Here is an 11,569-nt window from a genome sequence, read left to right as displayed (position 1 = left end):
TAAAACACACTTACGTTCTAGTAAACAACCTCGCATGTGTTTTATATTACTATATAAGCAGGTTTTCTATTTATATAAAAAAAATGGTTTTGTTTAAAACACACCAGGTAGGCCTATACGGTTTGTATAGACAAATTCTCGGTATCCCCAATTATTTTCTTTGATCGTTGATGGTCAAATCATTCCCAACCCAAATTGTTTAAAGGCACTGGACACCTTTGGTACTTGTCAAAGACCAGTATTCTCACTTGGTGTGTATGCATAAAATAACAAACCTGTGAAAATTTGAACTCAGTTGGTCGTCGAAGTTGCGAGAGAATAATGGAAGAGAAAACACCCTTGTCGCACAAGTTGTGTGCTTTCAGATGCATGAATTCGAGACCTCAGCTGAGGTCCTCGATTTCAAGTCAAATGTTTGAGTGAGAAATTACTTCTTTCGCAAAAACTACGTTACTTCACAATGTTTTATACTATCAATAGCTCTCCACTGCTCGTTACTATAAGTAAGTTTTTATGCTCACAATTATTTTGAGTAATTACCAACAGTGTCTAGTGCCTTTAAGCATAACAAAGAGACGAATTAGTGCCCTTAATTTATACATCTATAAACAGTCCTCATTACGAAATCTGCCCGGCGGTACGCGCGCAACTCGTGTTTTGCATATAATTATTTGGTTAAGGGTTGGGATGACGTCACCGCGCACCTCGCATAATTATATTTTAATCTTGAAACTGCTTTGGGAAGAAACAACGATGGCTGCGGTATAAGTCTCTACGTGTTGCCAACATTTCCAAATTGTTGGCAAAAAATCGCTCACGCCACACCCCACGGGTTACCCGCATCATGTTCACGAACGATACGGCGTAGGGACTCCTTCCCCGGGGTCACCGTCATCCTCGTACTCGTCGTCGTCTCGATTCTGGTCGTCTATGTAGATATCGTTTATGTTGATCTGCGAGTAGCGCACGGCCTCGTTGGGATGGTAGTAGGCTTTGGCTCGTTGGTAGATGACCCACGCCCCGAGGAAGAGACTAATAGCGACCAGGATCCCCATGACCACCAGACCAGTCTTGGCTCGAGCCGTTAAGTCACTCATCCTCTGAAAAGTCAAATTGAACACGGAGATTATTATTGACCTTTCGTTAGTTTTTCTTGATTGTAACTTGTTGTACTTGTTCAATGATAAATGGTTTATTCCACCACTTATTTCAGTTTTAAATGTTGCTATTAAATCCGCCTTTTGTGCTGCGAGGACAGTTTTTTATTAAACCATTGTATCTATATATCTAGGAAGAAACAAATGGAGATACATGTACCATTAAAAACACCTTATGTTTCTACGAGGCTCATATGTACCATAAGTTGTACTAATGTTTCTTTTTGAGAAATTTCTCCATGATCATACCTGTTGACATCATTTCAGGGTGCCAGGGTTTCGCCCCCTCCCCCCCCCCCTCCCCTCCAAAAACAAACAACCAAACTTTCGGTTATTGATGACGTACCAATAAAGTATTCAAATTATTCTAATTTATTGATCACCACACCCGTAATGATATGTGATACTAAGAAAATGTTCATGCAGTGATACATGTAGAGAGCTAATACCATGATGCGTAGCGTTTCGTTATTACTGATGGTGTCCCAACTAACTATTGTCTGGTGAGCATTATGCTGCTAAGCGGCTCTACATAAATTAGCCTTTCCACGCGGTTATGCTAATTACATTCACGTATGCGTACAGGCACTATTGGGTTGGCAAACGCCATTGAGTTGTGCACTACACAGATGTAAAACATAATATGCGTACGCCACCATGAGCCCATACAAAAAGGCGCCAATTTCCTCATGTTGCCAGTGAGATAGTGGGTGCGTTCGTTTAGCTTCCCTGGGTCGACCCAGGTGTGTGGCGGGTTTTTTTTTCCAAAGCGAACGTGTGCGGATAATTACCCACGTTCGTCCTGGGAAAAAAAACCGCCACACACCGGGGTCGACCCAGGGAAGCTAAACGAACGCACCCAATGTTAAGGCGTGCGATGTTCAATTTCCATATTTCATGGAAAGGCCAACTGGTTACCAGCTGTAGTAGTACCAACCTCTTTCTTTACACTGTTGTCTCCTGAAATATACTTGACCGGATGTGGTTGTTTGACCTCTGACCCGTGTGGTGCCAGCAAAGCCTTAATTCTCAAGGTATCGTTGTGGCTTAGGTTTCCTATAATCATCTGGAATAGCCTAGGATGAGAAAAAGAAGACAAAGTTAGTGTCCGTGTGAAATAATTGAATCTGTAAAACGGAGGTTTAGTGGTGTGAAGGATATGTAATAAAATAACAAATTTTTCCCCGCTTGTCTATAATACAACATGTTCATACAATTGCTACTCGGCTTTTTATTGGCATTTTCTTAGGCCTATACCTTGAGTTTGTAATGTTTTTAAAGGGGACGCATACCGGTCGTTATTACCGTTCGATTGTTTCTATCCCGTGGATAATTATGCAATAAAAATAGGAACATTTCTTTTCAAAAGTTGGTCGCGTTTTTTAGATATTGCCAAAAATCCGGAGTGGTAATGACAGCAAAGGAAGAATAATCCGTATATATATGCGAATGTTTCAGATTAAGCTACGATTAATAGGTGGTACATTTATGAGACTGTAATCCGTAGTTTGAATACACAATCTGAGAAACGTATTTGACAGTAACTTTCTCAAATTCAAATTTTCGGGGGATAAAAACAGATAAGTTTTTTATTAACCACATCACTTCGATCTTAAATGATTCACATAATGCCTCGGGCCTGAACTATCACAAGCTGCTGTACCAGTCTACCCGCAGGTCACCAAATGTCCTTTTCTTTTATCTGCAAATTAATCATCCTTTTTCGTGCGTGACCTCTGTGTGAATATATAGTAAGTCCAAAGGGCTTCTGAAATTCAGACCATTTCGGCCTTATCTGAAAAGTATTGACAGAAATAATGTAGCAGTCCATTGAAATGAAGAGCATATCTGTCGTTTTGTATGAAAAAAAAAAAGAGAAATTTCGTAAAAAATGGCTTAAAAAAGAAAGAAAACAAGTCACAAAAACACGACAGATTTTCCCGTTATGAATGTCAGCAACAGTCCAAAAAGAGTATACATGGATAGCTTATTTAATATTCTTCCTCGAAGTGTTAACCGGATCGTACCTAGTCCAGTCAGGATACAGCGATTTCCACCGGTAGTCCAAAACCCACCTTACGAAAAAATCAACCATTAAACAGGATGGTTTTCCTGCACGGTGATTGGCTGACGATGACATCATCCATTGATGTAGCAGCTTGCTGTTTTTCGTGGGTATGGTTCCCCGACCGCCAGGCTAGCATTAGTCTTCTATGAGCTGAATGAGGGTCAGTTCATAGTAGACAGGATCTTTTGTTATTGACTAATGCCATTTCTCACAATGTTTTATACTGTCAACAGCTCCCCATTACTCTTCCAAGTAAGGTTTTATGCTAACAATTATTTTGAGTAGTTATAAATAGTGTCCATGCACTGTCTTTAAGAGACTACCCAACGTATACGTTTTGTGACTACCAAACGTATACGTTTTGTAACTCAGCCTTTGTGCTGCGACTGACAGATATTTAACCCTTTAGTCCCTGCACCGCCCGGATTTGCTGAAATCCAATTTCTCAAGAATCTTGCAGTAAATTACTAGAATCGTAGTTCCAATTTTAAAAGATAGCCATGGCTTAATGTGTATGCCCAATTGTTTACCCTTTCGGTAATATTTGTATAAAAGTACAAGTTTGCATGGGAACAATAAATGCCTCTCGTTAAACGGCTACGGTAATTTTTATGGCGAATATTTTTGTGCACGGATAAAATGGACACAATAACTTTTCAAGGCTTTTGTCTGTCTCAATGCTCATACTGATTAAATGCGAAGGCGTTAATTTTCGACAATATCATCATAAATGATGAACAATTTCCTGTTTACTAATTAGCGGGTTTTTTTCGTAAGAGCTAAATTATTTCATCATCGTTAGCTTCGACAAGTCAACTGTGAAGGGAGAATTAAAAACGATCTATAACGACTACTATATGTAGATATATTAACAAATGCGTAGACCTACTAATGACTATCGAGTTTTCTTTTGATGTTCCTTTTTTTCTACAAACACAAGCTAGCGAGGTTTCCTCGTACCGCATACAGTGTATCGCTATAGGCGGCTGGGTAGTACAGTGGCTAAATGGTTAAGTGTCTGTAAACGTTTGGTAACGACTCTGAAAATTAATTAACTAAAACTTACGCGGTTAGAAGTAGGGCAGCTTTGGATAGTGCATTTTTAGAAACATTTCATTTCGACTACTGCGGCTATGGAAAAATACATCACTTTTCGTCCAAATTGTTTTGAATAATATAACGCTTCTCAGATTATGTGCAGTGCTATTAGGGATTATTCTTCATGGATTGTGTGGATATACTGCCTCCAGATTGTAGGCGATATCTATGGTGGCCCTGAAGGGACATCGCACATCGCAAATATCTTTACAAATATTTGCGATATCCGCAAATATCTTTGAAAAAATATGGGACAAAAATATGCAAACTATGCGACGAAGTATGCGATCAAGTATGCAATAATATTTGCGACATCACAAATATTTGCAAAGATATTTTCAAAGATATTTGCGACATCGCAAATATCTGCAAAGATATTTGCAAAGATATTTGCGACATAATCTCTCTTTTGAAATGATAAGCCTTATAAGACCGGATGCCAGTCAACTCGCCCCCAGCAAAGTCGCCAACTACAAAGTCGCCCAGTCACTTACAAAGTCGCCCCCTCTCAAAGTCGCTCACTCACTAACAAAGTCGACCCCTCTCAAAGTCGCCCCAGGTAGCCCCTCACAAAGTCGCCCCATGACAGAGTCGCCCCCTCACAAAGTCCATTTTGGACCATCCTCGTTTTTCTTGTTGTCAATCTCTTCTTACCTAATGCTTTCGGTTGAGAACGATGGGTTACACTGTCTGATGACGTCAGCCGCTCCTTCAAGAATCTGTTTAATATCAAACAATATTTGCCGATACAAAAAATTGTTAATGGCTTGACGTTTTGACCCTAGCAGAGTCTTTCTCGGAGGCTAAATGAAATCACACCAAACATGAACAGGGCCCAGTTTCATACAGCTGCTAAGCACAAAAATTTGCTTAGCATGAAATTTCGTCCTTGATAAAAAAAGGATTTCCAACCAAGTTTCCATTTGTTGCATATTGCTTGTTACTGGTATTCAGCTGTTCTTTGCTTATCCTGAAAATCACTTGGACGTTTGGTTGGTAATCCTGCTTTAACCAACGAAAACAAATCATGCTAAGCAATTTTTATGTGCTTAGCAGCTCTATGAAATTGGCCCCAGGTACGTCCGGTTCATACTTCCTGCAAATGCGAAGCGAATTTTGACGTCACATAATATTGTTGTTTTTCCCAAAATTCGTATCGCATTCGCGTTTGCAGGAAGTTTAAACCGGGATTCAGTTTCCCTAGTAGTTATAAATGATTATAATAACACACCATTGTTTTCTAAATTGATTGGCATTTCTTTTGTTTGATGATTGGGCGTCCTTTTACCGTTTGATCAGCCGGTCCTGACAGGAGGTTGAGGGCCACAAGGTTGAGCTTGGTGCACGGCATGTTGTTGAATTTGAGATCGGTGCATAACATTCTTGACAGAGATTGCAGGAAAGACGATTGGTCCGGTGTTTTATTCTGGGGGAATATGAAAAGGTGTAATGGTTATTTTGGGGTCTTTTTTGTAACCGTTCGACTGGTTTAAAGGCAGTGGACACTATTGGTAATTGTCAAAGAATAGCCTTCACAGTTGGTGTATCTCAACATATGCATAAAATAACAAACCTGTTAAAATTTGAGCTCAATCGGTCATCGAACTTGCGAGATAATAATGAAAGAAAAAAACACCCATGTCACACGAGGTTGTGTGCGTTTAGATGGTTGATTCCGAGACCTCGAGTTCTAAATCTGAGGTCTCGAAATCAAATTCGTGGAAAATTACTTCTTTCTCGAAAACTATGGCACTTCAGAGGGAGCCGTTTCTTACAATGTTTTAAACTATCAACCTCTCCCCATTACTCGTTAACAAGTGAGGTTTTATGCCGATAGTTATTTTGAGTAATTACCAATAGTGTCCACTGCCTTTAATGCAACATAGATGTAGATATATATTAAAACCAACATTTGAACTTTTCATTTCAAAAGGTGGTCCCTTTTTTGAGATCCGGAGCGAATATTTCCACGCAGGAAGAATAATCCCTATAATATGATTACACAATTTGAGAAGCGATACAGTGACGCTTCTCATATTCAAATTTTTGGGCCATAGAAACTGGTGTCTTTCAAAGTGAAATGCTTCTCAAAATGCTTTATACTATCGAAGGCTTATGTAGTTCTATTTTCATTAATTTTATGAGTGATTACCAAACCAAAAGTATGTACGTTTAGTTTGTTATCGATTCGATTGTTTTAAAGACAATGGACACTATTGGTAATTCGTAAACAGTCTCCTCTCTTGGTGTATCTCAACATGCATAAAATAACAAACCTGTGACAATTTGAGCTCAATTGGTCGTCGAAGTTGCGAGATAATAATGAAAGAAAAAAGCACCATTGTCACACGAAGTTGTGTGCTTTCAGCTGCTTGATTTCGAGACCTCAAGTTCTGAATCTGAGGTCTCGAAATCAAATTCTTGGAAAATTACTTCTTTCTCGAAAACTACGTCATTTCAGAGAGAACGTTTCTCACACCATTTTATACTGTCAACCTCTCCCGCCATTACTAGTTACCCAGTAAGGTTTTCTGCTAATAATTATTTTGACTAATTACCAATAGTGTCCACTGCCTTTAATCTTATATAAATGAAGATGTATATAACAATAAACTTATTGTCGTCGCGCTCTTGGAAAACAAAATCTTAGAGACTCACAATCAGTAACGCTTTTCATGATGCAGATTCAAATATTGGAGGATAAAACCGGATATCTTTTACCATACCAACATTACTTCGAAGTGAAAAATGTTTCTCAAAATGGTTCATACCATCAAAAGCTGCTACATGCTTCTGACTGACAGTTTGTATTGTCATTATGATTACCAAACGTTCCTTTCGGGTTGAAAGCAATCGGGATTTCTACAGTCTGTATTGTTTTACCTTTGTTGCAATGTTGCTGCCTCTATGACAATTTTGTAAATGCACCATTATATAACAAGCAGATTCCCCGTTATAGGACATTAACCACACCATGTTGTAATCCCCATTATCGTCATCTATAGCTAGCAATCACCACCTACCCCCCCCCCCCCATAATCATAATGTCTACTACACCCACCCCTCTGACGTTGTATCATCTGCATCAACACGTAAATCCCTGTTCTGTGAGTGTCCTCGTACACGTTGTAGTGACGTAGTTTTAAACGCACTGGACACCTTTAATAATTGTCAAGGACCAGTATTCTCACTTGATGTATCCGAACATCATGCATAAAATAACAAATCTGTGAAAATTCTGACTCAATTTATAGTCACCAAGAGAATAATGGCAGAAAAAAACACAAAGTGTGTCCATAGGCTTCAGCCACGAGTCTTTCAAAACTTCCTCCATGATTTGAGTCAGTCAAAAACAATGTTACTTCAGAGGGAACTGTTTCTCACAATGTTTTATATATCAAGTAAGTTTTGTATGCTAACAATTATGTTGAGTAACCACCAACAGTGAGTACCTTTAAACCAAGAGCCCATAACTCACCTTACGGGTAAACATTATGCCATCTGCACCAGACAGGCAACTCAAGCAAGCATTGTCCTCCCTGTCCCCTCCCACATCTACCCCGAAGCCACACCCATCTAAGATGCAGCACATCCTGAGGATTCCGGGTCTCAATCCCCCCATAAAGTTGCCCAGGATCTTATTGACAAAGGCATCATTGGAGAGACACCGGAGCAGATTGTTCCCGCCGTGTTTACACTTGTCCGCGATGTCACCGCTAACCCGTACATCGATCAGACTGTCTGTGTCCAGGCTCACCCCACTGCCGGTCAAACAGCGGCTCGAGCCCCCCGCCGTAGAAGACGACAACGGGGGTCCGTTTATGTGGGAGACCGCATCATCACCTCCTCCCAATGATGCGGCGAGCGAACACGAAATCAACTGCGTTTTGATCTTCGAATATTGCTGGAGTAATTTCACGAACAGGAATCCCGGCTCGACTACTACGTGATGCGGTGAATTGGCTACGGTCCCCGGTGAGGAATCTGACAATGTGAACAGAGCAAAAAACACCAGGATGGTGGACAAATGATGAGCGTTGGTGGAGAGCAGTGATGACATTTTCACCAAGATGGCCGCCATCTTGGCCTTTCTGATGCTAATGGAGAGACTCGAGTAGCATCTTTGACCCCGTCAGCATCACACGCATCATTGATTTATTTTCCTCTCCCTTATTAATACTCTCATCACACGTGCCATGGTCTCTGTATTATACCATGGAGGAAGCTTCGCCAGTAGAAAGCACACGACGGCTGTTTTATGTACACAGTGCTAAAAACGTAAATGAACCAAGGATAGGGAGCGCGATCCGAAATCGATAATACAGTCAACCAGTTAAAAACCAAGGTGTGCAAAAGCAGGAGGCAAGATGGGGAGCAAGGACTCTTAGCTGTTTCCTGAACCTTGAAAGTACATTAAAATTGATTATTTCTCCGGAGGTTTCGATAACGAAGCTTTTGTTTGAATAGTCTTAGCCCAAGACGTCAGATCGAGCGCAGTACACTATTCACTACTGATCACTGACGTATTCGGCCAAGACTAAGTTTTTGATGATCATGTCCCTGTTCAGTTTTATTATCCTTGAAATAAGCAGGCGGGAATTTTGTACAGCACTATTCAATAAAATGTTCCCACTTTGCTTTAATATCGCAAGTGTAGCAAGTACAGTTTAAAGACAAACCCACATAGTCTTCGTGTGACCAAAATAACTGTGTTTTATTATCCTTGAAATATAAAGCGAACAGGGATTTTGTACAGCACTATTTTCTGCCTCAGCAATTTTATTAATTTACCGGTGGATATTTAGCCCTGAATTGTACTAAATTGTCTAACCTTCCTTAAATGTTGCAAGCTAGCAACAGTTTTATAGACCAGTACTACCAATCTGTGAGAGTGGAACACGTTGCCTTGGATCGGACGAGTTGGTCTATAAAAAGCGTTTGAAACCGTTTGTTATGAAATGCATATGGTTAGAAAGATGTGTTAAAAGTAGAATATAATGATCCACACAAGTATCACTCAAAATTGCACGGTTTTCATTTTACGTCGCGAACTAAAACGGTCGGCCATTTATGGGAGTCAAAATTTTTGACTCCCATAATTGGCCGACCGTGTTTGTCGACGAGGCAAAACGAAAACCACGCAATTTCGAGGCATGTTTGTGTGGATCATTGTATTCCACTTTTACAACATCTTTCTAACCATACCGATTTTATAAAAAAACGATACGGAACGCTTTTCAAAGACCAACTCGACCGATCCAAGGCAACGTGTTCCTTTAAGCTCAATCGGTTATCGGAGTCATATTATAGGAAACTAGCAACGCCATTACATCGAGGTTTTGACTAAAAAACTAATTCTTGTTTTACTAATGTTGTCTTCTTCAAATAAGTTAAAGCTAGCTTTTCCACTATGATAATCACTTTGTACCCTGTACAAAATAATATTCTTAAATCTGCTAATTTTATCAATGTTTCCACGTTGTGTACACCAGATGACTGGAGATTACAGTCACATGTGCACAATATTGCAAAAGGGAGTCGGCATACATCGCTATATTTCAACCTCAATTCCAGTTAACATTAATATTTACAACGATCTTCTCGACAACATAAACGAGGTATACAAAGTCATGTCAAAGCGAAATAGTAGGCAAAAGATGGAGCTGTAGTGTCGACCAAAATAGAGTTTGAGTGTTTCAGATTACTCCAAAATAAAAGCAAACAAACAAACCCCCCTGACAAACAAAGTTTTTTAACAAACCAAATAAATTAGATTCTTTTGTACAAGTTGGCATTGCTCTTGTATAAAAAAAAATTAAAAAGGCTACTAAGTGTAAACCTTGAGTCGACGCTGATTAGTATTAGCTGAGCCTAGTGTATTGTGCTTGATGAATTGATTGCAATCTATAACGCAAATAAATGTCTCATTATCATAATAGAGCTACACAAAAAGATGCATCATACTCGTATACGTGTTAATGATATTTGAATAATTTTAATGCACTTTTATAGTGATCCCTGTATTAAAGAGACAGCTCAGAGTTTAAATCCGTTTAGTCCCATGAATTGGCGGCTGTAGCTGTTGCTACCGGTTTTTTATTTCTTAGCCATTTACCGGTGTGGCGGTTTCAACTTTCCGCTGTGTTCAGTTTTCCGGGCCCATATTCATGGTTCTGCTTTACCGCCGAATTCTCACCATTCTCTGCTTTCTGTGCATGCAAGCGCCGATTTTATGGGCTAGATGTAAGGTCGTGTCCGAATTGGCAGCAACGGCTACGGCTAGACTTCCGCGTCACCATGCGTTGAGCTATAGTACATTATTTGGCAACACACTTAAGTCGTAGCCGGCCATAGCCGAATACGCCAATTCGGATACGGCCTAAGAGAAGAATATGGATTGGGCCTACGCACTGCTTATATACCCTTGAATACGCTTGCAATGACGTAAGCGCGGAAATCCCTGCTTCCGCAAACGCCGATTATTTGCTTTAAAGCGGAGCCGTGAATATATCTGGGCCCTGCTGATGCACAGAGAGCTGGGCCCATGTCAAGTACAACACATTTTCTAAGCACAGCAACTGCTAGCCAGAATAAGCAGACAAAATACCCCGCCAATATTGTGACTATTTTTGTCTACTAGAGCTATAAGAGTGCAGTTCCGACATTTTTACCGTAAAAAGTGTGGAGTTTTTCTGTATAATTGCTTTGTACATCAATGTGGTGATCAATCTAGCTGTGAGTTGCCGCACTGTCGGTCTGAACCTCCATGGTTAAAGAGATGATGTTTTGTTTTGTTTTTTTCGTTCGGGGCATTGACCATGGGATGGGGATGTCGGCACACCTCCTAAAAATTGTCTGCCTGTATTGGTCAAGTTTACTCGTGTTAATTATAGCCCCCCCCCCCCCCCACCTACCCCCCCCCCCCCCACCAATCCCGATCCCCACCCCACCCAATATTTTATGTCGAGGGGTGTTTTTTCCTTCAATAGGGCCTACAGCTTGCGATTTGTCAGCGTGACTTTGGGAAAATATCACGTACACATCTGGTGCGGTCGTTGCTATGGGGATTGCCCTCGCATTGGTGCACCCATTGTCACAAATGAGAGGAGGTGCACCCATAAAGCTGTCGTTATATAGTCAGTGTATAAGCTCCCTGTGTGGTGTGCACCCTAGACCCTACGATCTACGGGGGCTGGGAGGGGGGGGTCAGACCTTCTCCATAGTCAAAAACCAACACCAACAAGCT

The 11,569-nt window shown here is 40.5% G+C and overlaps 1 protein-coding gene across 1 annotated transcript; it reads right to left on the bottom strand.

The window, feature by feature from the left end:
* Positions 1-493: 493 nt before the first annotated feature.
* LOC117300105 lies at positions 494-8,558 on the bottom strand. Its single transcript, XM_033783798.1, has 5 exons — positions 7,802-8,558; positions 5,612-5,749; positions 4,978-5,042; positions 2,095-2,233; positions 494-1,100 (listed from the first exon to the last, which is right to left on the bottom strand). The coding sequence occupies exons 1-5, from the start codon at positions 8,402-8,404 to the stop codon at positions 849-851; spliced, it is 1,197 nt and encodes a 398-aa protein (XP_033639689.1). The 5' UTR covers positions 8,405-8,558; the 3' UTR covers positions 494-848.
* Between the last annotated feature and the right edge of the window lie 3,011 nt (positions 8,559-11,569).

The sequence above is a fragment of the Asterias rubens genome, chromosome 15, assembly GCF_902459465.1.
Source record: "Asterias rubens chromosome 15, eAstRub1.3, whole genome shotgun sequence".
NCBI lineage: Eukaryota > Metazoa > Echinodermata > Asteroidea > Forcipulatida > Asteriidae > Asterias > Asterias rubens.
Note: the sequence above shows the minus strand (reverse complement) of the source record. Positions and strands in the feature narration are given on the sequence as shown.

Excerpts from the sequence above, each read along its gene's own strand:
- LOC117300105 (XM_033783798.1), bottom strand. The coding sequence starts at position 8,404 with ATGGCGGCCATCTTGGTGAAAATGTCATCACTGCTCTCCACCAACGCT. Across the intron at positions 5,043-5,611 it reads CAGGACCGGCTGATCAAACG|ATTCTTGAAGGAGCGGCTGA; the intron begins GTAAAAGGACGC and ends GATATTAAACAG. Across the intron at positions 1,101-2,094 it reads ACAACAGTGTAAAGAAAGAG|AGGATGAGTGACTTAACGGC; the intron begins GTTGGTACTACT and ends TTGACTTTTCAG.